The 25410-nt window shown below is 54.8% G+C and overlaps 3 protein-coding genes and 1 long non-coding RNA gene across 8 annotated transcripts; 1 reads left to right on the top strand and 3 right to left on the bottom strand.

Moving 5' to 3' along the window:
* Positions 1 to 3420: 3420 nt before the first annotated feature.
* On the bottom strand, positions 3421 to 7046 carry KLK10 (kallikrein related peptidase 10). The gene is made up of 6 exons (XM_020283369.2): positions 6939 to 7046; positions 6388 to 6492; positions 5657 to 5840; positions 4778 to 5052; positions 4473 to 4606; positions 3421 to 4031 (listed from the first exon to the last, which is right to left on the bottom strand). Exons 2-6 carry the CDS (start codon positions 6476 to 6478, stop codon positions 3879 to 3881), a joined length of 837 nt encoding a protein of 278 aa, XP_020138958.1. The 5' UTR covers positions 6479 to 6492; positions 6939 to 7046; the 3' UTR covers positions 3421 to 3878.
* Positions 7047 to 8687: 1641 nt separating this feature from the next.
* KLK11 (kallikrein related peptidase 11) lies at positions 8688 to 12928 on the bottom strand. 2 transcript variants are annotated; one of them, XM_012754210.2, is made up of 6 exons: positions 12665 to 12928; positions 11057 to 11130; positions 10498 to 10654; positions 9890 to 10155; positions 9240 to 9376; positions 8688 to 9142 (listed from the first exon to the last, which is right to left on the bottom strand). In XM_012754210.2, the coding sequence occupies exons 2-6, from the start codon at positions 11094 to 11096 to the stop codon at positions 8990 to 8992; spliced, it is 753 nt and encodes a 250-aa protein (XP_012609664.1). In that variant the 5' UTR covers positions 11097 to 11130; positions 12665 to 12928; the 3' UTR covers positions 8688 to 8989. The 2 variants fall into 2 exon arrangements, with proteins under 2 accessions (XP_012609664.1, XP_012609663.1); XM_012754209.2 differs by lacking the exon at positions 12665 to 12928 and adding an exon at positions 11820 to 11890.
* Positions 12929 to 13822: 894 nt separating this feature from the next.
* On the bottom strand, positions 13823 to 17508 carry KLK12 (kallikrein related peptidase 12). 2 transcript variants are annotated; one of them, XM_020283370.2, is made up of 5 exons: positions 17472 to 17508; positions 16964 to 17123; positions 15858 to 16117; positions 14808 to 14941; positions 13823 to 13978 (listed from the first exon to the last, which is right to left on the bottom strand). In XM_020283370.2, exons 1-5 carry the CDS (start codon positions 17506 to 17508, stop codon positions 13823 to 13825), a joined length of 747 nt encoding a protein of 248 aa, XP_020138959.2. The 2 variants fall into 2 exon arrangements, with proteins under 2 accessions (XP_020138959.2, XP_075849384.1); XM_075993269.1 differs by lacking the exons at positions 15858 to 16117; positions 17472 to 17508 and having other exon boundaries at positions 16964 to 17090.
* On the top strand, positions 14320 to 20928 carry LOC109729929 (uncharacterized). Of its 3 annotated transcripts, none has more exons than XR_012912485.1 (3): positions 14320 to 14414; positions 16835 to 17028; positions 20752 to 20928. It is a non-coding gene; the product is annotated as an uncharacterized LOC109729929 (long non-coding RNA). The 3 variants fall into 3 exon arrangements; XR_002222447.2 differs by having other exon boundaries at positions 16848 to 17028; XR_012912484.1 differs by having other exon boundaries at positions 16882 to 17028.
* Positions 20929 to 25410: the final 4482 nt, after the last annotated feature.

Consider the following 25410-nt stretch of genomic DNA (forward strand, 5'->3'; position numbering starts at 1 on the left):
ATATCTTTCTTTTCCTGGTGAACTCCTACTCATCCTTCAAAGACTCAACTTCAGAGCTCCCTCCGCCAGGAAGCATCCTGTGATTTCTCCAGGCAGAGTCAATCTTCGGCTCCCTGGGGGCACTCACAACCGATTCCACTTCCGGCTGACCCTCAGCCTGATTATGAAGCTGGGGTGGGGCTCCCCTTGAATGCTCTCTCGCTATGGTGTCATGATTTGGAACATGGACTCTAGAACTGAACCACGTGTGTCCACATCTCAACGCCGGCAGTGATTAGCGTGTGACTTTGGGCAAGTCACCGGATCTAAGTTGCTCCGCCTGTTAAGCAGCAGTGATAACCAGGGTTGCGGGGGGGTCAAGTGAACGAACATACAGGAAGCACTTACAACAGTTTCTAACACATGGGAAGCACGCAGTAAATATGTCTGTCCACCTCCTACAGCGTCCTGCACTGCCTTCATCACCGTACATCTCACCCCTGCCTGCAATTGTCTTATTCCTTCTCTAGACCTGGAAGTCCTTGAGACCCCAGACTGGATACTCACTATGTGCTAAGTGCCATGCTAACTGCTTTTTTTTTTTTTTAAGTCAGAGTCTCACTCTGTTGCCCAGGCTAGAGTGCCATGGCATCAGCCTAGCTCACAGCAACCTCAAAATCCTGGGCTCAAGCCATCCTCCTGCCTCAGCCTCCCGAGTAGCTGGGACTACAGGCACGCGCCACCATGCCCGGCTAATTTTTTCTGTATATCTTTAGTTGGGCAATTAATTTCTTTCTATTTTTAGTAGAGTCTGGGTCTCGCTCTTGCTCAGGCTGGTTTCAAACCCCTGACCTTGAGCGATCTGCCCACCTCGGCCTCCCAGAGTGCTCATGTCTGGAGTTAGGTAAAGCTTTCATATATATTATCTTATTTAATTCTCGCAAACTAAGAGTGGAATTGAAACATTCCTAATACAAAGAAATGATAAATGCCTGAGATGATGGATACCTCAATTATTCTGATTTGATTATTTCACATTGTATGCCTGTATCAAAACATCACATGTACCCTATAAATATATACAACGATTATGTATCCATAATAATTAAAAACAATTTTTTTTTGAGACAAGAGTCTTGCTCTGTTGCCCTGGGTAGAGTACAGTGGTGTAGCTCACAGCAACCTCCAACTCCTGGGCTCATGCGCTCCTCTTGCCTCAGCCTCCAGAGTGGCTGGGACTACAGGCATGCACCACGATGCCCAGCTAATTTTTCTATTTTTAGTAGACACAGTGTCTTTCTCTTGCTCAGGCTGGTCTTGAACTCCTGACCTCAAATGATCCTCCCGCCTCGGCCTCCCAGAGTGCTAGGATTACAGGCATGAGCCACCTCACCCGGCCCTAAAAATAAAAAACTTTTAAAAAATCATCATGAGAGTCTAATCAAGCAGGTACCTCCATTTCACAGAGTGAAAAATTGGGGTAGAGAGAACATCAAAGTAATTTCCTCAGGATCACACAGCAAGTGATTGAAATGCATTTCCTTCTCTGGGATAAGTAGGTGAACTCCTATTTATCCTTTATAACCCCCATACAAATGTCCCCACCTGTGAGAAGCCTTCCCTGACCCCTTCAGGCAGAGTCCTTGGACCTACCATGGTACACCCTGTGCCTCCTTCTGTTTCAGTAGTGACCCATTTGTGTCACTTGTTCTCTCAGCAATGTGTTGGCTGGTTCTGAGGGCCAGGCACTGTAACAGGTGCTCAGAAAAGCACAGTGAACAAATATCTGCATCTTTGCCCTCATGGGCTTTGTGGGGAGAAGGGACACAGGCCATTATCAAGTAAACAGACACATGAGATAATTCCAGCTCTAGCGAGTGCTATGAAAAAAAAAATAAACAGAGCAACAGGATTGGTGACCAAAAGGGGACCCTTTTAGCCAGGGCAATCCAGGAAGGCCTCCACGAGGAGGTGACTTTTTGAGCAGAGACCAGAATGACAAGAATGTAAGGCTTGCCTGTCTTCCTGACCTGACTAGCAGCTCCTTGAGGGTAGGGCCTGGTCTGATTCATCTTTAGGACGTGGGTCAATAAACATTGTGGAGTGACTAAAAGAACGGGTCAAAGGCATTGCCTTGAAAACTGAATCCAGTTTGCAAGTTCCCACCTACCTTGCTTCTGATCATTGGGTGACAAAGCCAGCTGATACAGCTGACTGACATTTCCTGGGCGTGCTGATGGGGTGGAATGTGGAAGAGGCCGTGGAAGAGTGTGTACACCAGACTCTGCGCTCGGACCTTGCACGCCAGTCTCCTGTGGGTTCTGCAGGGCCCACGGCGGGTACCACTGTGTGTGTCCCCCTCCCCCACACTCAGCACCGGGCCTCACACGCGACAGATGCTCATTAAGTCGATGTTAGAAAGGGAAACATGGCCCAGCCCGATGGCTCACGCCTGTAATCCTAGCACTCTGGGAGGCTGAGGCGGGAAGATCGCTCAAGGTCAGGAGTTCGAAACCAGCCTGAGCAAGAGCGAGACCCTGTCTCTACTAAAAATAGAAAGAAATTAATTGGCCAACTAAAAAAATATAGAAAAAATTAGCCGGGCATGGTGGCGCATGCCTGTAGTCCCAGCTACTCGGGAGGCTGAGGCAGGAGGATGGCTTGAGCCCAGGAGTTTGAGGTTGCTGTGAGCTAGGCTGATGCCACAGCACTCTAGCCAGAGCAACGGAGTGAGACGCTGTCTCAAAAAAGAAAAGAAAAAAAAAAGGGAAACAAAAGCAACCCATGCTTTATGGAAAATTCCTGCTGTTCCTGTGTTCAGCTTAGGTTACTGCTCCGAAGTCCCGGCTAAGCTGAGACATTGAGACACAAACACCCATCGGCTTTGCATGGATTCTGCGTGTAGACCCCACCACCCTCCCAGGATGGACATATTTACACAGAGACAATTTCGGGGAGAGGAAAACTACCCTTCCTCCCAAGTTTTCAGCATAAAAATCTCAAAGCTGATTAATAACAAACTAAAGATTTTCCCCTACATTTCAGAAGGGGGCTTCTTGGCACAAATTCAGCACTTGAGATGGCAAGAGTCCCCTACCCGCCCAGCCCTCTGGTCTTGGAGGCTGGGATGGGTGCAAGGTGACTCGCAGTGTCCCCATGGTGACTCGCAGTGTCCCCATGAAGGCAGAGAAGGTACCAGGTGACTCAGAGCCAGCTTAGCTCTGCTGGGACAGGAGAAACCACTGTTGGGTGGACCCAAAAATAGGAAACAGTGGGAGGGGTGAAGGAAGTGGTGAAAAGGTATTTCCTGGGGCTTGGAAGGAAGCTCGGGGAGAGGACGACGTGATTCTCCCATCAGTCCTGGCAGATGGGCATGAGGGGTGGGATTGAGGGCTACCTGGTGCACTTCTCTCCTGGACACGTGCTGTCACCAAAATGTGGTCAGATCATGACAACAGGTAACATTTATTCAGAGCTCACCACCCACTGTTAAGGCTTACATGATAATTACCGTAAAGATTTACACACACACACGTTATACCACAGCCTCACAACACGTCTAAGAGGTAGGCACTTCATTGTCCCCACTTTGCAGGTGAGGAAACTGAGGCACAAAGAGGGTACTTGGCTTGCCCAAGGTCACACAGCAGGGAGCGGTAGAGGAAGCCAGGTTGAGTGACTCCGATAACATCTCTCAGAGACGGGGTGACCACCGGCTTCCTCGCTTCTCTTGAATGAAACTGTGTCACCACGTGCTGCACCTTGGCTTCAGTGTGGGCCAGAGAATGGGAAGGGGGGGGACGCGGGGGAAGAGAGGTGGTAACAGGTGTGATGGCGGCAGAGGTCCGGGCACCGCAGGGTGGGAGGACAGTCGGTGAAGGGATCTCTGGCCGCCTGGATCAGCTGGAGCGTATGGTTTTCTTGATCCAGGCGCTGTATTTGCAGATCTGGGTGTAGACGGCCGGGTGCTGTGCAGATCCGCAAGGGTAAGCTCCCCACGAGAGGATGCCCTGGAGGGTCTTGTCACAGACCAGGGGGCCACCCGAGTCACTCTGGGGGTGGGAGGAAGAAGAGATCAAATAAATATGCCAACGTGAGAGCTGCCACTGTGGGGTCCGGGGCAGTGACAGGGAAGGGGGGTTGGGGGGGCTGGAATAAAGATGAGGTTGGGGTGGAATTAGGTATGAAGTGGGAGGGTGGGGGTGGGAATGGAGGGGGACTTGGGGTTCTGGGTTGGGCTGGGGGTGAGGATGGAGAGGCAGTGAGATTGGAGTTCACGCTAGGTGAGGGGCGGAGCCGACCTGCGCATAGGGCTGGGGAGGGTTAGGGACGGCTTGAGGGTGGGAACGGGGCTGAGGACGGGGAAGAGGAGGGGGATGGCTTGAGGGTGGGCTTGGGAATGGAGTTGGGGGGCAGGGCCAGGGGCGGCTCTTTTCCCATAACCTTCCTGCCTTCCCTCCCATGAGTCAGAGCCCAGCCCGGCCAGACCCTACCTGGCAAGGGTCCTGGCCCTGGTCCAGCCCCGCACATATCATGTTGTTGGTGACAACGCCGGGGTAGAAGACCTCACATGCTTTAGGGCTCAGGAGAGTGACCCTGGAGCAGGTCAGGCCCCTGTTGTACTTCACTGGTGGGAGAAAAGGCCAGGTAATCCCCGGGTCCAGACCCCAATCCTTTGGGACCCAGCAGTCCAGCGACAAAACCGTTCTTAGCTGGGCCCCAGGCCCCCAGCCCCTCGGGTCTGGGCCTCCAGCCCGACTCCCCCTGAGATACAGGCTTCAGGGCTCCCTGCTCTTGCCTCTCCGGGTGGCCGTGGTGCCCCAGCCAGCCACCTGGCACTGGTCTCCGGGCTGGGCACAGCGGTAGGGCAGCTGCAGGGTCTGGACGCCGGGCCCCAGCACAGCGGACCTGGCCAGCTTCAGCAGCATGAGGTCGTGCTCGTCAGTCCGCCTTGGCAGGAGGGGGCCCGAGCCCTGGAGGTACTTGGGGTGGACAACAGCCTGAACCGCCCGGCGGAGCTGCTCGCCCTGGAGAAGCAGCAGGTGGTCATCCCCAACTCGAGCCCACAGTGGCCTGGGGGAGGGAAGAGCCACATGGGAGTAAAACCTTCCTAGGGGCTGGGCCTGGACTCTGAGTCCATGGGGAGGAGGGGACAGGCAGTGGGAGGGGACAGACACCTGGGTGCTGAGACAGGAAGGGCGTGAGGGAAGAGGGGGTTGGGGGAGAGGGGGGCTGCGGGCCCCTGGGTTCTGCAGGAATTGAGGGCTGGGGACCTGGACTCCTGGGAAAGTCTACCTTATGTTTTCTCTGTGATGACACCCAGCCCTTCTCCCTTCAATGGGGACTCCTAGAGTGAACTTTTGCCTTTAGTTCTAAATTCCTGACCACACCAGACCTTGACTTCTGTCTGTTGCATACAACTAGGGACTCCTCCATAGAACCCTTGGAGAATCAATCAGCCCACAGGAGTGATGGGCCCAGGAATGAAATACAGGGAAGGACCACACCGCCCCCTGGCGGCCACAGCACAAAGCCCCGTCTCTCCTCCTACAGGAAGCCCTCCAGGGCTGACCCCATCGGGAGCTGCGAGAGTTCCAAGGGCGCCGGTCCTCCCCGCCCCTCCCCGGAGGCTGCCTTCTCGGCCCCCTCCGCGGATTCCTCGAGGACCGCTTCCTACCTGTTGTTCCAGCAGTGCGCGGCCGTAAGCACCCAGTCCTGGTCCACCAGGACGCCCGCGCAGTGGAACGAGAGGCCGTTGAAGAGGGAGACCTGCCAGGGCTGCGAGCCGCGCGGGCACGGGGCGCCGGAGGCTGCGGGGTCCGAGCCGGTGTCGTTTCCCGGGAGCAGCACGGCCTCCGCGTCTGGACAACGAAAGGGGGACGGGGATCAGGCAGGCAGGGCGAGGGCTGGGTCTGAGGTCGGGCTGGGCCGCGGGGCCGGGCTGCGGGTGGGAGGGGGCGGGGAGGGGTGTCTCGCGCGGACCGAATGGAAGTGGGAGGGGAACGCGGGGAAGTGGCCGGAGGCGGCGATCGGGTGCGGAACAGGGCGGGGACGAGACGTAGGTTTGGGAGAAGAGGGGGTGGGAACACAAAGCGGATGGAAGGGCGCGAGGGCAAAAGCCCTAAGGCAGGACTTGGGGTAGGACTGCGCGGGGTGGGCAGGGCGGGGCCGGACCGGCGCGGAGAAGGAGGGGCGAGGAGCGGAGCGCAGAGCCGTCCGGTGGCACCGAGGGGACGGGCCAGGGTGGGGCGGGACGGCCAGGGGCCGCGCGGGAAGAGCCGCTCGGCTGACTGGGGGGCGGGCCCCGCTCCGGGTCGCTGGGGTCCCACCCCGAGGAGAAGCGCGGGGGCCGGCGATTAGAGCGCGCTCTCCGCCGGCGCCTGTCGCCGCCCCTGTCCCCCGCCTCACCGCAGAGTTGCGCCAACAGCAGCGCCGGCAGCAGCTTCGCCAGGGCCCAAGCGCCAGAGGCGGCGGAGAGGTGGCGGTGCGGGGCTCTCATGGCCGGGACCTGGGCTGGGGGGCAGGGGGCGGGTTAAAACAGATGTCCTTTCAGAGCCCCCCACCTGGCTGTGCCCATCTGCCCAGCCTGGGCCACCCCAGCCCTCGGGGACCCGTTTGACCTGCAGCCGACAACCGCAGGGGCGGGCAGAGGGTTGGTTTGGGCTGGAACAGCGGTAATGGGCGCAATTACCCTAATGACGCCCCTCGTGGCGTCCTCCCCTCCTCCCGACGCCTCTCGGGCCCGGCCCCCCCACCTCGGCCCGCCACGCCGAGCGCGGCGTTTCACCCTCCTTCGCACGTGGAGTAGGGATCGAGGCTCGAAGCCAGTAGGAGCCTCTTCCAAACCCTCACAGCCGGGGACTTCCACATCCCGCAGGTAGGGAAATCGAGGCTCAAACAGGGCCGCACCCATCCTCTCGCAATCCGCCCCAACCAGGGTGGGGTGCGCCCCGCTTCACCTGGGAGTCGCCGATCGGAAGGAGGGAGGGGACCCCGAAGTGCCTCTGCCCTGCCGTGTGGGCCGCCAGGATCCTCTGCCCGGGGACCCCAGGCCGGACCTTCCCTTTTAACCCCGGAGAAGCTTCCCCACCCTCCCCCCAGGGGTTCACTCCCTCCCTTTCCCTCTGCCTAATTAGGCTGTGGGTGGGGCTGGCACCTGACCCGGGTCCCAGATTCCTGCTCTGGGAGAGGCCCTGGAATACAGGCTTCTCTCTGTACCTGAAACACCTTTTTGGGGCTGGATTTCGTGGGGATTCCCCGGGTCCCTTTTCCAAGACTTCCTAGGTGGTGAGAGAAGGTACATGTCCCCAGGGAGCCTGGGGGTGGCGGGACGATGGGTGATTGTTATCGTGTCGGAGGGAGAGGAAACAAACGGGAAATGCATACCTGGAGTGACTACACCAGAGAAGCCGGAATGCGGAAGAGGGAAGGGAGGCAGGGAGATAAGGGAGACTGAGTAGGAGAGACAGAGACAGAGACTGCCTGGGAAAGGGAGGCCGGCTGACCAAGTCGGGGGCGGGTGCCAAGGCCAAGACATACAGAGACAGGAAAGGAGGGAAACGGGGAGACCGGAGCGGGAGGCAGGAATCTGGGAACCCGTCAGGTGCCAGCCCCACCCACAGTTTAATTAGGCAGAGGGAAAGGGAGGGAGTGAATTCCTGGAGGGAGGGTGGGGAAACTTCTTCAGGGTTAAAAGGGAAGGTCGGCTAGGGGTCCCTGGGCTGAGCCACCTGCTGCTGTGTGGCTGGAGCCCAGCCCACCGCTGTAGCAGTGGGCTACGAGTGTCCTGGTGACCAGCCCTGTGCATGTTGGGGTCTGTCGCCCCGCATCTTACCCACGTGTGGCCATCTGCCTGCCCCTGGGTGACACAGGGGCCCATGAATCACAGGAGGCCAAGGCTGAAAGGGGCATTGACTCTGCCTCTGCCAACTCCCTCATTTTAGGTGGAGAATGGGAGGCTCAGAGAAGGAAGTGACTCATAGGAAGTCACACAGCAAGTCCACCTAAAAACCGGGAGGCCCGAGTTCCAGCTCTGGGCTCTTGCTCCTCACTCTGACAGCTCCCCTGCAAGGTGAGTGGGACGCCAGGAAAGGTCCTGAGTTCTGGGCTATTTGAGGGGCATCTTCTGTCGAAGTTGTCAAGCTCAGTGCCGTCTAATCGAACTTTCTGAAAAGATGGAAATGTTCTATATGCGCTATCTAACACAGCAGCCACCAGCCACATGTGGCTACCCAGCGTTCCAACTGTCGCAAGTCAGACGGAGGAATTGCATTCCTGATTTCATGCAACATTAATTTAAATAGCCACTTGTGGCTAGTGGCTACTACATTGGCCAACACGGGTCTCCATCAACTAATTAATGGAGGTTGGAAAAAAAAAAAGATAGCTCCCTTTTGTTAGGTTTTAGTACGTGCAGGCTGATGTATTTACTTGCTGTGCTGCCACACTTTTGCATGCACAATTTTACAGATAATAAAACTGAACCTTAATCAGGGCAGTATCACTTGGTAGGTAAGACATCACCTTGCACCAGGTCCTTGCTCTTCTATTTCCTGGCTGTGTGACCATGAGCAAGTGACTTCGTTTCTCTGTGCCTCAGTTTCCTCATCTATAAAATGGGTACAATCATAGCACTGACCCCATAGGGTTTTGTGATAGATTTAAAAGCCGTTGGACCAGGGTCTGGCACAGAGCAAGCACTCAGCAGATTCGTTCATTCTGAAGGTGTTTATTTGACGGGTGCCAGGAACTGTCTTTGGGGCTGGGGATGGAATAGAACAAAAACAGCTGTCGTCATTCCCAGAGTCACAGGTTAGTCCAAGCCAGGATTTGAATCCAGATCTCAACAATTTCAAACCCCAAGTTGGTTATGAAGCTGCTGCAGCATCGCCTATAGTCAAGGCGGCCCAAAGAAAGTTGGTACTAGGGTCCTGGCATAGGGGCTCTTATTAGAATGAACAGGAACCAATCACCAGCTTGAGGGGGCTGGGCGATGGTGAGCAGGTTCTCTCTAATTGTTCTTCATAGTCTCCTGGATCCAGTCCACGTATTTGCAGACTTTTGTGTAGACACCGGGCTTTTTGGTGACAGCACATGGGTCCTGGCCCCAGGAGATAATTCCCTGAAGAGAGTTGTTGCAGACCAGAGGGCCCCCGGAGTCACCCTGGGCACGGGAAAGAGAACAGCGGTCAGAGAAAAGGGCTGGGAGGAGGAGGGAAGGGGTGGGGGTGTGGCTGGAGCCCCCGGCCCTGCCCTCTGACCTGGCAGGAGTCCTTGCCCTCTTCCTTAACGCTGGCACACACCATGGTGTCCGTGATGTTGCCGGGGTAGGCGTCCTCGCACTCCCTGTGCTCAATGATGGAGATTTTGGCGCATCGCAGGCTGTGGGGCAGGAGCACTGCGGGGACAGCGCAAGGGGCCGTGAGGAGTGACGCCCTGGCCCTCCCCCTGCTGTGGCGCTGGCTGTGGCCCAGCACTGGGGAGAATCCCGGTCCTCACTCTCCCCGACCCATCCCTCTGCTTGTCACGACAGCAGCAGCAATGCTGTCGAGTAAATTCTTTGTGCTGGCTGCTCTAAATACTTTGTCTCTAATCCAGCCCTGGTAGGTGGGTGTGATTACTCTCATTTTACAGAGATGAGAGCTAGGGTTCAGAGAGGTGAAGCCACTTGCCGGAGGTCCTACAACCAGCGCGCTGTGGATCCGGATTGCTCATCCCATCTGTCTCCATCCCCCCCACCCCGACTTTTCCCACTCTTCCTTGCAGCTTACCCCACCCCCGACACCCCCAGGGAGCCTCCTCTTGCATCACTGTGAACCCCATCTCTGAAGTCCCTCCAGTCCCGTGTCCTGCCACTGTGGTGACCGTCCCCTCCCCCCTTCCCGCCCGAGGTCCCCTCTGGAGCCCCTACACTGGGGGCTGGACGTGGTGCCCCAGCCAGAAATGAGGCAGCGGGTGCCAGCGGTGACACAGCGTGAGGACAGGGTGAGGGGTCGCACGGCCCAGGTGATGGCGGCTGGTGCCGCCATTTTCACTAGCATGATGTCGTTGCGGTGGTCTTTGTTGGGGAGGCTGTCGTTGAAGCCCGGGTGTGGGAAGGACTCGGTGGCCGTCCGGGTCTGCTCACAGCCGTCCCTCCGCTGGAGGTTGTGCTCCCCCAGGTGAACTATGTAGTTGCTGAGGTGGAGAGACCGTGGTCAGAGCAGGAAAGGCAGAGAGAGACATGGGGGGGGGGAGAGGTGAGTGATACCTTCGGGGATGAAGGACCATGACCCTTCTTCCAACCTCACCCCCCATCTCCCACCAAAGCCCCCTCCCAGGCCGTAGCCCCAGCCTGGCCCCCAGCTCCATTCCGGACACCCTCCCAGTCCAAACACCCTCTGTCCCTCCACCTGCAGTCCCAGCTAGATCCCATCACCCCTGCTGGCACTGCCCCACTTCCTCTGGGTCCCCAAGCCCCTCTCTTCACTCTCTCCCCTCCCAGCCCCCGCCCAGCCCCGCCCCAGCCCCCGCACCCACGGCTTGCGGCAGTGGGCTGCTGTCAGGAGCCATCTGGGGGCGATGAGGGTGGCCCCGCAGAGCAACCGAGTCTTCTGGAACAGGGCCACCTGCCAGGGCTGGGAGTGCGGCTTGCACTCGTACCCCTTGATGATCCTGGTCTCTCCCCCTACGTGCCCTGCAGGAGTGGGGGCAAAGGAAGGGGCTCAGGACAAGAGGAGGTGGGCCAGCGGGACTCCTAGAAATGAGGGCTGGGTGGGGTCTGGGCCCCTGGCCTGGCGTCCTGCCAGGATGCACAGTGTGGATGGAAACACTCCCCACTGGCCCTGGCTGGTGAGTAGCCTCTGTCCTGAGCTCTCTGTGCGACCCCGCCCCCAGCTTCCCTGGCCCTCCCCTGGGACCCCCTAGACCCACCTCCTCCTGGCATCTAAAGGGGCACCAGCAGGTTGTTACAGCTGCTGCCCATTCAGATGCCCCTTGGGTGGTGCTATGTTTTCAATGTCAGCCCCCTCCATTTCCAGACACAGGGTTGGGGGGACCCCCTGCACCCCACCCCCGCCCCCACCCTCCCCCACTGTACCTGTCACCAGAGCAAGCGTGATTAATCGCAGAATCGTCATGGCCTGGAGGGGGAAGGGCAGGCCCCAGGTTCCTCTGGGAACAGGAAGGGACACAGGGCCACATCACTGTTGGGGAGACTTGGGGGCTGGCTCTAGCTCCCGCTTCCTCCACCCCTGGCCGCTCCCCCAGGGAGAGACAAGGTTTGGGGAGTCACCTGGCTCTCACAGCACCCCGACCCCCCACCAAACACTTGAAACGAGTCTCTAGTATGGAGTGTGGCCTTGGGGAGGCCTGGTGGCCGGGCAAGCAGTTGGGTCAGCCGGGGACCTCCTAGGCACAGCCTTTCCCACCTGAGACCCGGCTAGGCCCCAGCAGCAGGTGGGGTGGAGGGACAAGGGGAGCTGGCCCCGCTGGTAACCGCCCCATTTCATTGTCCCAGTAGCAGGGGGCCCTTGAGGTCTGCCCAGGGTGGAGTAGGGGCTTGGAGAGACGGCCGCCGGACAGCGCTGGACAGAGCTGGGCGGGGCTGGCCAGGGGGAGGGCCGGTGCCCTCAGCTGCCCTGGCCGGCGGGGGTGGGAGCGGAGGGCTGGCTCAGTGGCCCCAAGCTGGGAGCAGAAGTTGCTGAGGTTGGGGGCGGCCAGTCTGAGGTGAGCGAGGCAGAGAGCTCCCACCCAAGCGGAGGAGGACAGAGCAGAGGGAGAAACAGGCGCTGAGGCAGAGGAGGACCGACGTCACGGAGGGCAGACACCTGGAGGGGCCTTCCCGTCCCTCCCGGACTCACGGGCTCTGGGGCTGGGGCTCTGGGGGCCGGCGGCGCGGTGGCGGCGGCAGGCTGGGCTGAAGCGAGAGGCAGCAGGCAGGCGGGCAGGGTGGGGGGTGGCCACGGCGGGCGGGCCGGGATGGCTGAACTCCAAGCCCTGCCTTATCACCCTGGGGGCGGGGTGTGTGTGGGGGCCCTCCCTGCCGGCAGCCCGGGCCTCGGAGGTGCTGCCCGCCCGCCTGTGTCACCTGCCCAAGCCCCTCTTGTCTGTGCCTCTGTACCTGTCTGTCTGCAACTTTCCCTTCCTTCCCGTCTCTCTGAATCCGTGTCTCTTTTTCTCTGTCATTCTCTGTCTTTCTGTAATTCCGTGTGTGTGTGATTTTTCTGTTTCTCTGTTCCCGTCCCTCTGTCTGTCCAGCTTTATCTTTGTCTCTTTCTCCACTTGCGCTCTTCTGTCTCTGTGTGCCCCCTTCCTAATTCCTATCCTATGTCTCTGTGGCTGTCAGCCTCTTTCACTCTATGTCTGTCTTGCAGTCTGTCCCCAAATTCTCCCCTTCTATCTAATCACAGTCTCTGTCCTCTTGTCCCTCCCTACCCATAGCCCCAGTGTAGCCCCCCCTCCCCCCCCCGCGTCCTTGTCCCCTCCCTGCTCCTTTCTGAGTAGTGGGGCTGGAGCTCACAGGGGCGGGACAGGAAGGTAGGGAGGCAGGTTGGGACCTGTGGCGCTGAGACCTGAGACCGGGAAAGACGAAGGAGCCCAGAGCTGTGTCCTCCCCCAGAGCTTCTCTGGGGCCTCACTTCCCTGCTGACCCTACCTCTGACCCCCTCCGCCTCCCAGGCCCTCCAAATCCAGCTGTGGCACTTACACGCTGCTGTGTGACCCGGGCCCAGTGACTTCCAGTCCCTCGGCCACCTCAACTGCCTCTTCTGCAAACCCCTGGTGCGGTGCGGTGCGTGCGGATCCCACTTCTCCCAGCTTGTTTGTTTTCAGTTAGATCCCTCGGCCTTTCTCTCTCCTAACCAGATGTGGAGCAAGGCGGGGCAGGGCCTAGGTTCTGATGGCAGCCAGCCCTGGCCTCAACCCCTGTTCTTCCTCTTCCTACCACTGTGACTACCATTGTGACGTGGGACAAGGGACTCCGCCCCTGTGAGGCTCAGTTTCTTCATCTGAGAGATGGGGTGACAACCCTGCTTTGGGGGGGGTTGGAATAAGGGCTCCAGGAGGGCTCAGCAAATGCCCTTACTGCTGCTAAGATCACCCCTCCCTCCCACCACCAGCTCCCCTGTGTATCCGGGAGACACAGCGAGGACAGACCCCAAGGGGTGAGCAGGACCATTTTAAGGCCGAAGCTGTGTCCTCTTGCTTTCCAAGGCTGCACCCCACCCTCAGTCATTGCAGACACATTAAAATAAAGTCACCGCCCACATTAGATACAATGTATGCTCACTACAGGAGACTCGAGCTGCAATTGGCTGGTGGAAGGAATGTTATGTTTCATAGGCATTTAATTAAATGGTCAGGAATGTCGATTTTGCAGTTTTCATTTGGTATTTTGGAGCTTGCAATTTTCATTTTCCTTTCTCAGTTTATTCAAAGACCCTTAAAAAGATTATAAGTGCTGGGCACTGTTCCTGTTATGCAAGACTGAGAAAAATGGCCCTTATTTTTATTGCTACAAGTAACTTTTTCTACTCTGTTTCTTCCAAGCGAAGACTCTCACCCTCTCTGAGTTCTATCTTTCCACCTGTGAGGTAGGGGAACCCAGTGAGCCCTTCCTCCTGTCTCAACCAGCACGAGGACATCAAATAAATAAACAGCCCCTCCTTCAGTTCTGTTAGATTTATTCCAGACAGTTGCACACTCCTGCCCCAGTCATGGGCCTTAGAAGGGCTGGCAGGAGTTGGAGTTCCAAGAAGTTCCCCAGACCAACAAGAGTGGGAGCTGGGGGTAGTGATGGAGGAGGTGTTGTGCTCTGAGGGTCAGAGTGGCCCCCAAGTTGAGGGGTGGAGGTGGAGGGAGCAGGTCAGTTGTTCCTGATGACCATCCGGATCCAGTCTGTGTACTTGCAAACTCTGGTGTAGACTCCTGGGATGCCGTTTTGTCCACAAGGCCCCACAGAACCCCAGGACACCAGACCCTGAAGGACTCCCCCACACACCAGGGGACCCCCAGAGTCACCCTGGAAGGGAGAGGAAAAGCAGCACTGTCTGAATAAGGGAGAAATCCTGTCCCCATTTTCCTCCCCGACCCCCAAACCCATTCCTGGGCTTTGAGGACAGTGGCTCCAATCCTGGTCATCAGAGAAAAGAACACAGCCAGATTCCTGGAGGACAATGGCAATGGCTAACCAATAGAGAAGAGGCACCGTCTCCAGGGGCCAATCCCAGGGGAGGAGGGCGGGACTCTATAAAGGGTAGAGAGGTCTCTCAGAAACAGTGGCTGGGGCTCTGACCAATGAGAGGAAAGAGCATCATCACCAATGCCCAATCCCAGGGGCGGAGGGCGGGACTTCATAAAGAGTAGTGACTCCTCTCAGCGACAGTGGCTGGGGGCCAGCTGGGCAGAGCAGCCTCCTCTCCGGGGCACCCAAAGGGGCAAGGACGCAGACTCAGAGGGTGAGAGGGTCCCCTCGCTCCCTGTCCTGACTCCATCCTCAAATCTCTCTCTCAAGCTGGGGCGGCACCAGCTGCAGGCTGGTATGGGAAAGGCTTAGAGCCCCAGAGACAGTGGCTGCCTGTCCCTGCCAGTTCTTGTCCCCCCTCCCTCTCGTTGTGCCCCCTGCCCCACCTCTCCTCTGCTGCCGCCCTCCCTCTATCCTCTCTGCCCCTCCTTCTCCATTTTCTGGTCCTCCCTCCTATTCTCTGCCTCTGTCTCCCTCGTTTCGTGTCTCTCTCCTTTTGGGCCCCATCTATCTCTTCCGCCGTCTCTCCCTGACTCCCTGTCTCCCATCAGTCACCCTCCTGCTTCAGTCTGTCCCCCTCCCTTCCTGTCCTGGGTGACAGGCTCACCTGGCAGGCATCCTGCCCAGCGATGCCGCCCGCACACACCATGTTGTCTGTGATTCTCCCGGGGTACACGGCACGGCAGGTGTCGTCGGAGACCAGGGGGAGGTCGAGGCACTGCAGCCGGTCTGGGAATGGGTCTGGAGATGGAAGATGGGTGCTGAAGGGTCCCCCACAGCTCCCCACTTTGAAGCCACCTCCCTCCTCCCAGGGAAGCCCAATCCAAGTCGATATCCCTGCCCCCCACCAGCCTGTACCTTAATCTTAAACCTCTACATTTCCAATCTATAACTCCATTTCATAGTGACTCGTTATCCCTAGGTCATTGGTCCAGTCTCTTTGACATTTGACTTCGGCATAACTCAAGACCATCCTTGTCCCTTTAACCTTGGATATAATGAATCCAGACCTCACCTTCTTCCTCAGTCCCAGATGCTGTGACCTTTGAACTTGAATCTTATTACCTTATCCCAGCTTGACCTCAAGTCTTCTGTCTGCCTCCTGACCCCACGTCCTTGTCTTCTCCTTAACCCCCAGCCTTAGCTCTGCATCCCCTAAACCTTCGCTTCATTGGCTCCAACTCCAAAGTATCCTCTGATCCTAGTTTATTTGACCCCGGACTCCGTGACCCCAAACCTCTGGCCCCAAACCCTGTGACTCCCAATCTTTGATATGTGATTTCTGAGTTCTGATAGAATCCTGATTTCCACCCTCAGATTCTGACCAGATTGTGCAAGAACTGGGTCCCATGACCTCTAACCCCAGCCCATGCCCAGATGACCCTTGAAGCCCAGATCCTATTTATCTATGCCTTTTGCTCCAGTATGTTGACCCCGACACACTCTGACCTCCAACTGAATCTCTGACCAATCCCTTACCCCCTTTGATTCCCAAGACCCTGATGCACCTTGATCTCTGACCCCAAGCCACCATCCTGATGTTCGACCTCACACCCTAACCCTTTGCCCGTCCTTCCTCTGCGGTGTCATGATCCAGGCCTCCCCCCTACACCCCAGGCTTTTATCCACCCTGGCCCTGACCCTGGGGCCCCCTTACTCCACGGATGGTTGGTGGTGCCCCAGCCCGAGATGTGGCACTCGGTGTCGGCGGTCGCACAGGTGCTGGGCAAGGGCAGGGTCTGGACGCCTCTGGTCAGGTGCACGGGTGTGCCCAGGCGCAGAAGCCGGAGGTCGTGCTCGTGGCTCTTCAGGGATCCCTGGTAGCTGGGGTGGGTCACGGAGAAGCCGCTGCGCCGGATCTGCTCCGTCCAGTCCAGCTGGCTGAGGCTGTGCTCCCCCAGGCGCACCCAGTACCTGCTGGCGGTGGCAGCGGCTCAGTGGCAGGTGGGTGGCCCTCCGCCGGCCCCCTCCACGGGCCCTCCCAGGCCCCCTGCCTCTCTCTGCAGCAAACTGTCCTCTATGTCTCTCTCTTCCAGGCTCTCGGGCTCTCTCTGTCACCACCTTTTCATTTCCAGTGTCCATCTCATTTTTCCTCTCATGCCACTGCCTCTGTGTCCCCTTCTGATCCTCTTGGACGGTGAGGCCCACAGAGACAGGGACATCTGTGTGTCTTGTTCACCGCCTTAATCCCAGCACCCGGCGTGGAGCAGGTGTCATCAGTGCTGCTGACTAAGTGAGCCAGTGGCCTCTCCGTCCTGCTGCCGCCTCTCCCCGCCTCTCTGTCCCTTGGCGTCTGAGCTCCCCTTGCACAAAAAGCGTCAGGGCATCAGTCCTAGCAAGTGCAACCTCTCATTTACAAATGGCACCTCGGAGGCCCTGGGAGGTGTCAGCAGACGTAGTCTCAGAGACTGCACCGAGAGTCTGGGTCAGACAGGGGCCCGGGGCTCAGGCTGGGTCAGGGAGTGGCTGGGGCCAGTGGCAGATGCCATATAGGAAAGAAGGGGACATGCAGGAAGGGAAGGGGCAGGTGGTGGCTTCCAGAACCCACTCTGGCCCTCCACCCACCACACTTTACCCCACCCAGCCCCACCCAGGCCCACTGTTGAGGAAGTTCTACTCCTTGTCTAACCTCAGACTCTCATGGCAGAGCCAGCTTCTTACCCCTTGGCGCTCTCCCCCAGCCCCATGAGCCTGCTCCCAGCACTCGCTTTCCCATGACTCCCCCTTCGGCCACCCCAGGAAAGGACTCAGACTGGGGCTTACCTGCCGCTGCAGTGAGCAGCTGTGAGGACCCACCGGCGGTCAATGAGGACACCCCCACAGCGCAGGTTGGTACCCTCAAAGAGCCCCACCTGCCAAGGCTGTGAGTTTCGCTGACACTCGGTGCCATTCAGAATCTTCAGTGTGGTCGCGTGGCTGAGCCCTGGGGACAGGATCATGGGTCAGAGAGAGGAAGGGAGATACAGAGATGGAGAGACAGAGAGAGAGAGACAGGGGTGGGGGTGAGAGAGAGACTGACTCAGTGATAGAAAGAGACAGTGAAACACAAACACCAAAGAGACTCAGGGAGAGAGATGCTTAAAGGTAGGAGGGAACTAGACAGAAGAGGAGCTGGATCAAAAGTTGTAGGAGCCAGAGGTAAGTAGCACCCCAAGAGCTTGGGGTAAATGAAGGCACAGAGTGAGCCCTTCCCCTCCTCAACCAGGCTGGGGGCCGGGGCTGAGAAAAGGAGGTGGGAGACCCAGCCCCATCCTGCCCCAGGAGAACTCACCAAGAACACACAGGAGCAAAAAGATGCTGGTGCCCATGGCAGGCCACCTCCAAGGTCTGGGGGAAGAGGTGGGGAATCTCAGAGATCACCCCTTTCCCAGGGCACTCACCCCTGCCCTCTCGACCTGTCCCCACAGGCCACCCTCTCATGGGTGACCACCTGCCCCATCTCACCTGGTCTCTTTGTCTGCGGGATCCTCTATGTGCTGTCACCGGTTCAGCCTGTCTCTCTCTCTCTCTGCTATCTCTTTGTCCACCTACCTGTCTGCCCTTTCATCTACTAGCTACCCTGCCAGCCAGCTCTCCCACTCTCCACCTGGATCCTCAGCCGCTTGTCATGTTGCCCAACCTGTCCCCTTCCTTCTGTCTGTCACCCCAGACCAGCCACTATAAAAGCTTTTAACTCTCCTTGTCCCAGCCCATCCAGTTTCCTGGTTGAAGGAAGGGGATGAGGAAGACAGGGGTGGGGCGTTCTCTAATTTGGCAGAAACTCTCCTCAGCTAATGACACATAATTGAGCTTTACAGCTAAATGGAGAGAAAAGGAAGGAAAGGACCCAGGGTGGGAAGACCCAACCCCACTTCCTTTCTTATCCCCAAACCCACCAGCAGCCCCAGGACAGATGACTCAAGGTGACTGAGGAGCTGGGTTCTAATTCCTTCCGCAGTGACTGGGAGGGTGGGGACACCTGGGGCTGTCCCCTGCAGCACACTGGAGGGATTAGGGAGAGGGAGTGGCTGCAGAGGCCAGATCTTAGACGTAGACGTGAGGGGTGGGAAGACCGAGAGCAGAGAGAGTCCCGGAAAGAGAAGAGCAGAGGAAGGAGCAGATGTCAAAATAGGCGGTCATTGGACTGCAAACCAGTGCAACCTCTGTGGAAAGCAATATGGAGACACCTTAAAGAGATACAAGTGGCTCTACCATTTGATCCAGCAATCCCATTACTGGGCATCTACCCAAAAGAACAAAAGTCACTCTATGAAAAAGACACCTGCACTTGAATGTTTATAGCAGCACAATTCACAATTGCAAAGATGTGGAAACAACCCAAGTGCCCATCAATACATGAGTGGATTAATACAATGTGGTATGTGTATATCATGGAGTACTACTCAGCTATAAGAAACAATGGTGATCTAGCACCTCTGGTATTTTCCTGGATAGAGCTGGAACCCATTCTACTAAGTGAAGTATCCCAAGAATGGAAAAATAAGCGCCACATGTACTCACCAGCACATTGGTTTCACTGATCACCACCTAAGTGCACATATAGGAATAACATTTATCGGGCGTCGGACAGATGGGAGGGGGAGGAGGGGATGGGTATATACATACATAATGAGTGCGATGCGCAGCGTCTGGGGGGTGGACACACTTGAAGCTCTGACTCTGGGGGGGAAAGTGGGGGAAAGGCAACACACGCAACCTAAATGTTTGTACCCCCATAATATGCTGAAATAAAGACAAAAAACCCAGGTGGTCAGGGAGAGACAGAAGAGAGTGTCCAGGTTGGGTTCTGAGTCTAACTGAATTTTTTTTTTTTTTTTTTTTTGAGACAGAGTCTCACTTTGTTGCCCAGGCTAGAGTGAGTGCCGTGGCGTCAGCCTGGCTCACAGCAACCTCAATCTCTGGGGCTCAGTGATCCTACTGCCTCAGCCTCCCGAGTAGCTGGGACTACAGTCATGCACCACCATGCCCGGCTAATTTTTTGTATATATATTTTAGTTGGTCAATTATTTTATTTCTATTTTTGGTAGAGACGGGGTCTCGCTCTCGCTCAGGCTGGTTTCGAACTCCTGACCTTGAGCAATCCGCCCGCCTCGGCCTCCCAAAGTGCTAGGATTACAGGCCTGAGCCACCGCGCCCGGCCCTAACTGAATTTTTTACTTGCATTTTCAACTCTAATCACCTGGGAGGACCCTCACCTTGACCACTTAAAGAAGCCCAGATCTTTCGTATATATAGTTTATTTTATTCCAAGAAAGTTTTCTTTGCACCAGAGCTTCCATTGCTTAAATAAAACCCACAGAGAAAGAGGGCAGGGAAGGAAAATGGTAGAGGCGGCAGGGGTGGGGGGATGGGGGGATGAGAACAAAAAGGACTGAGACTCAGAAAGGGAGATTGCGGAACAAACCAAGAGAAAGGTGGTCAGAGAGAGAGAGAGCACAAAGAAACAGAAAGAAACAGGATAGGGGTCCCCCAACCCCACACCCTTCTTTTAGTTTTTCACTTTCTCTTTGGGTCTCAGGTCTCTGTGTCTGTCTGTTTTCAGAATCACAAAACTTCAGCTCTCACTCAGGCCCATAATCCTAGCATTCTGGGAGACTGAAGCAGGAGGATTGCTGGAGGTCAGGAGTTCAAGACCAGCCTGAGCAAGAGCGAGACCCCATCTCTACTAAAAATAGAAAGAAATTAGCTGGACAACTAAAAATATATAGAAAAAATTAGCTGGGCATGGTGGTGCATGCTTGTAGTCCCAGCGACTCGGGAGGCTGAGGCAGGAGGATCACTTGAGCCCACGAATTTGAGGTTGCTGTGAGCTAGGCTGATGCCTCGGCACTCTAGCCTGGGCAAAAGAGTCTCTGTCTCAAAAAAAAAACAAAAACAAACAAAAACTCCAGCTCTTGATTTGCTCTTAGAGACTATCCTACTCAACTCCTCTCTTTTTGTGGATTTTTGAGGAATCAGGTTTGTTGACATGTAGTTTACATCCAATAAAATGGGATACACAAAAATAAGGCAGAGTCCTTGATTTTTAGGAGCATTCATGCAAATTTAAAATGACCATATGTGGTTAATAACAATGGATTGTATACTTGAAAATTACACAGTACATTTTAAGTGTTCTCCCCACGATTAAATGTTAAATATGTGAAACAATGCACATGATAGTAAGCTTGATTTAGCCATTCCACAATGTATACATATTTTAAAGCATTATGTTGTATATCATAAATATATGCAACTTATATTTGTCAAAAAAATAAATAATTTTTGTTTAAAAAAATTCACCCTTCAGCTTCAGTTGGGAGCTGCCTTGCTGGAATGCAAACGTAGTGCTGCAAAATCCTCTGATTTTTCAAGAGAAGCTGGAAATTCAGATTTATAGTGGGGCATTTTCTGATCTTAAAGTATTGGAAAAAAACAAACAAAACTGTAGGCTTAACAGATCTCTCTCTCTCTCTCTCTCTCTCATTTTCATCTTTCTTAGAGGGGTACTGTTCACATAGTATAAAATTCAGTATCTTTGAATAATTTAAAATCTACCATTTTTTTCCAAGCCAGAAAACTTTGAGATTAAAATCTACAATTCAGTGACTTCCACCACATTGGCCGTTTCACAATGTTGTTCAACCACCACCGCTAATTCCAGAACCTTCTCAGTCCCTTCAGATGAAACTCTGTGCCCGTTAAATGGCTGTCTGTCAACTGATGATAAATAAAATGTAGTACATCCATCCAGTGGAATATCATTCAGCCGTAAAAGAGAATGAAGTTCCGTCTGACACAGAATTGAAAACAAGATGCTGAGTGACAGAAGCCAGACACAAAGGGCCACATGCTGTATGACTCCATGTATACGAAATGTCCGGAGTAGGCAAATTCACAGAGGCAGAAAGTAGGTTAGTGGTTGCCAGGGGCCGCGGGGCGGGGGGTGGGGAGGGGAGGGTGACTGCCTAGAGCTCTCTTTTGACCCACAGACTGCGGGTTAGTGGCTTCTGGCTAAAGACAAACCCCTTTTGCTGCAGCTGGAGTGAAGCCCCCAAAGGGGCAGGATTGGCCTGCAGCCCCGCCCCTCCTGCTTTGGGAGAAAGCTCTGAGAACCCCTCGCTAGTGCCCCCAGATGTCCCCAGCCCCTGCGCCTCCTGTCTCACCTCCCGGGCACCATCGAAAGTGTCTTCTCTGGACAGAGCTCAGCCACCCAACACACAGGGTGAGGGCCCAGAACATGGAGACTCTCAGAGATAGGGAAACTGAGGCATGGCTCAATGACGTCATTTGCCCAAAGTGGAAGAGCCAGAGGCTGAACCATGCAGGCGGCTGCCCCCAAAGCCTATATCTTCATCATTATCCAAATATATGAATGAACAAATGAATGACTAACTGAATACAAAAGTACACATGAATGGATGAATGGATGAATGCTTCTACAGGTTTGAAAGAGAGGATAGCATTTGGAACCCTTTAGACCTGGGCTGGAACTGTACCTCATCCCATGATTCACTGGGGGCCATCAGGCTACTCTCGTTTCCTGACCTCAGTTTACTCATCTGAAAAATGGGACTAGGAAGCTAAATGTCTGCACCTTGCTTCCACTCGGGAGGTCAAACAAGGTGACCGAAGGTGGATAGAAATATTGGGTAGCTAAGGGTACACACCATCAAGATGGCTCTGATCAGTTTGTTTCTGTACAAAGAAGGAATTTGCAAAGCTGACTTGGATGACAGAATCTTTTTCTTCCTCAGATGTGAAGAAATAGCAGTGACAGTTTGTTACTGTTCTTTGTTCTGTCTCGGTCTTTACATTCCTCCTCCAGGCCCGACCCCCCATCTCTGCAATGGGCTTCCCCACCTGAGGAAAGTCCTGCTCACCTGTCGTGGTCGCCCTGTAGATGCGTGATGGACCCCCCATCCCAAATTTTGTTTGGATGCAGAGACTAATGATGCCCCCATCTACCAAGCGAGTGTAAAAGGCGTGTTACTCACAGAAGGAGGGTTCCGGGGGAGAGCAGAGCGGCTGCCCAAGCTGGTCCAAAAATGGCTTGAGAGAGAGTGGAAAGGAGATTGGCTTGGGGTGGTCACAGGGTGGGGCTGGGGTGAGGGTTTGCCATAAACAGCCTGGGGCTTGTGTGGTTTGAACTTCTCACCAGCATTTAAAAAGGGAGCAGCTGGGTTTTCTTTTTTCTTTTTTTTTTTTTTTTATTTTTGAGACAGGGTCTTGCACTGTGGCCCAGGCTGGACTGCAGTGGTATCATCATAGCTCACTGCAGCCTCAAACTCCTGGGCTCAAGTGATCCTCCTGAGCAGCTGGGACTACAGCAGCATGTTACCGTGCCTGGCTGTTTTTTTGTTTTTGTTTTTGCAGAGATGGGGGGGGTCTTGCTATGTTGCCCAGGCTGGTCTTGAACTCCTGGCCTCAAGTGATCCTTGAGCCAAGCCTCTTCATTCACAGGTATGAGCCACTGCACTCAGCCTAGGGTTTCTTATTAGTTTGCCCAGATATGGAGAAGAAGGGGAAGAGAGGGAGGGGAGGGACCTACCACTTTATCGGCTATTGAACATCAAATGGAGTCAGGCTAGAGATATGTGTGAACTTGACTAATATTTGGAGTATCTGTGAAGCAAGAGATTCCCAGAGTTCCTCACCCCAAAGTGGGTTACCCTGGATAAGGAACTATTGGTGCTGTCATTGGCAGGGACCAAATGGCCAGATCATTGGCAATAGCTCAAGATTCTTTGAAAATGTGCACAGATGGCTCCCGCCTGTAATCCTAGCACTTTGGGAGGCCGAGGGGGGAGGATCACTTGAGCTCAGGAGTTCAAGACCAGCCTGAGCAAGAGCAAGACCCACCTCTACTAAAAATAGAAAAATTACCCGGGTGTTGTGGCTCACACCTGTAGTCCCAGGTACTGAGGAGGCTGAGGCAGGAGGATCCCTTGAGCCCAGGAGTTTGAGGTTGCTGTGAGCTATGATGATGCCACAGCACTCTACCCGGGGTGACAGAGCAAGACTCTGTCCCTCTACCCCCCAAAAAATTGTGCAAAAAATTGTTGGCCTGGGCATCTAGTGCTAGGATGACTTCCTGAAGTTCAGGTTCCAGTTTTGCTGACCAGTTCTTGGTCAGGGACATCCTGGGTGAGGAATGAAAAACAGCTGCTCGGCAGGAAGCTGTGTGCTGGTGGCACTGTCATCGCTCACTCAGTTACTCCCAAGGGACTCTCCAGGTAGCCCAGTTGACCACCTCCAGCACCATGGCATCTAGCAAGAAACTGAGGCGAGGAGAGGCTGCCCTCTGCTGCAGGTGGGACATCCCGGAGGCCTCAGGTTCGGCTCCGTCCTGGGTTAAGAAACCCTCGTAGCCCTGCTGAGCTTGTGGGGTGCTGCTTCCAGGACCCCAGGCATAATGGGCAGCCGAGTACAGAGGGCCACAGGCGCAGAGCTTTTGCATTTCCAAGAAAGCCCAGATGGCCCCAGCGGTTACCTCTCCAGTGGCCTGCAGTGTGGGTCTGAGGACAGCCTCTCGCATCAGAAGCTCATGGACAGCTGTGGCCATCGTGGGCGGCCCGGAGACTCCAGAGGCATACGAGGTTGCCAAGTCCTCTGCCGTAAAGGAGTCTATGCAGGGGCAGGGGACACGATGGGACTGTCCCTTGTCCTCTCGTGTTGCAGCTTGGCAGGTTCTAGAGCCTTTTGTTGAAGGGGCCTCATTCAGGTCGGGCCAATTTGAAAGTACCAGCATAAACAGTAAAATTGGTCGGTGAGGAATCTCTCTGTCCCGGCTGCCGCCAGACCCTAAGCCCTAAGGCATCATAGGCTTGTTCGAATGTTCTGGGTGCCAAGAGGCTCCACAGCTGTTTCTTGACAGTGTCAGAGAGGGAGGGGTCCTCACTTTACCAAGTAGTTTGCAGGAATGTAGTCGAGGTGGGGGCCTTGCTCTGTGTGGGGCCACGGACCATGGCCTCTGTGACCCGAATGAGTGCGCCAGGTGAGTCTCCTCGGACAAGGTGTATGTCTGGATGTCACCAAGATGATGTCACACCGGTGCTTCTGGAGGAAGCTGGATGCAGTTAAGACCTTGTAGGGTCACAGAACGCTGTACCCCAAAGCATGGAGCTTTGGCATGCCAAGTACTTTGAACTGAAGGATATGGGGGGGCAGGAGCAGGAGGTCCTTTCTGACCTTCTCCCACCTTCCTTTCTCCTTCCCCCATTTCCCCTTCCAAGCAGGTCATCGACACTTGAATTCCTTCTCCCCTGAACACCCTCATATGACAAGTGTCCTGACCTGTACCCAGAGGAAGGAGTGCTGCCCAAAGGGGCTGAGAAGAGTCTGAAGGGACAGGATCCGTTAGCCTCTTCTATGACTGTAACCTATTTGCCACTTGCTGGTTGTATCAAAAGGTATAATTTGAGTAATGTTAGGCACGGGGCCTTAATGAGTACATCACGTTTTGAAATACATATACATCATGGAATGGCTAAATTGAGCTAATTCACATATTTATTGCTTCACATACTTATTTTTTGGGGGTAAGAACACTTAAAATCTACTTTCTTAGCAATTTCCAAGTACAGTGCCCCCACCCCCTCTTATCCATGGAGGATACATTCCAAAACCCCCAGTGGATGCCTGAAACTTTCTCAAAGTACCTATGAGAAAGTTTAATTTATAAATTAGGCACAGTAAGAAATTAGCGACAATAACTAATAATAAAACAGAACAATTATAACACTATATATAAATAACAATATCTATTATAACAATACACGGTAATAAAATTGGGTGAATGTGGTCTCCCCCCCCCAAATATCTTACTGTTCTGCCCTGTACTCACCTATATTGGGACCTTGGTTGACCACAAGTAACTGACACCACAGAAAGCAAAACCACAGATAAGGGGTGGACCACTATATGTAATATATTGTTATTAACTGTAGTCACTGTGTTGTACAATTGATTCCTTAGACTTATACCTCCTGTCTCACTGAAATTTTGCATCCTCTTTTATTTTTTTATTTATTTATTATTTTTTTTTTTTTTTTTTTGAGACAGAGTCTCGCTTTCTTGCCTAGGCTAGTGTGAGTGCCGTGGCGTCAGCCTAGCTCACAGCAACCTCAAACTCCTGGGCTCAAGCAATCCTACTGCCTCAGCCTCCCGAGTTGCTGGGACTACAGGCACGAGCCACCATGCCCGGCTAATTTTTATATATATATATATTA

Source organism: Microcebus murinus, chromosome 16 (genome assembly GCF_040939455.1).
Source record: "Microcebus murinus isolate Inina chromosome 16, M.murinus_Inina_mat1.0, whole genome shotgun sequence".
Taxonomy (NCBI): domain Eukaryota; kingdom Metazoa; phylum Chordata; class Mammalia; order Primates; family Cheirogaleidae; genus Microcebus; species Microcebus murinus.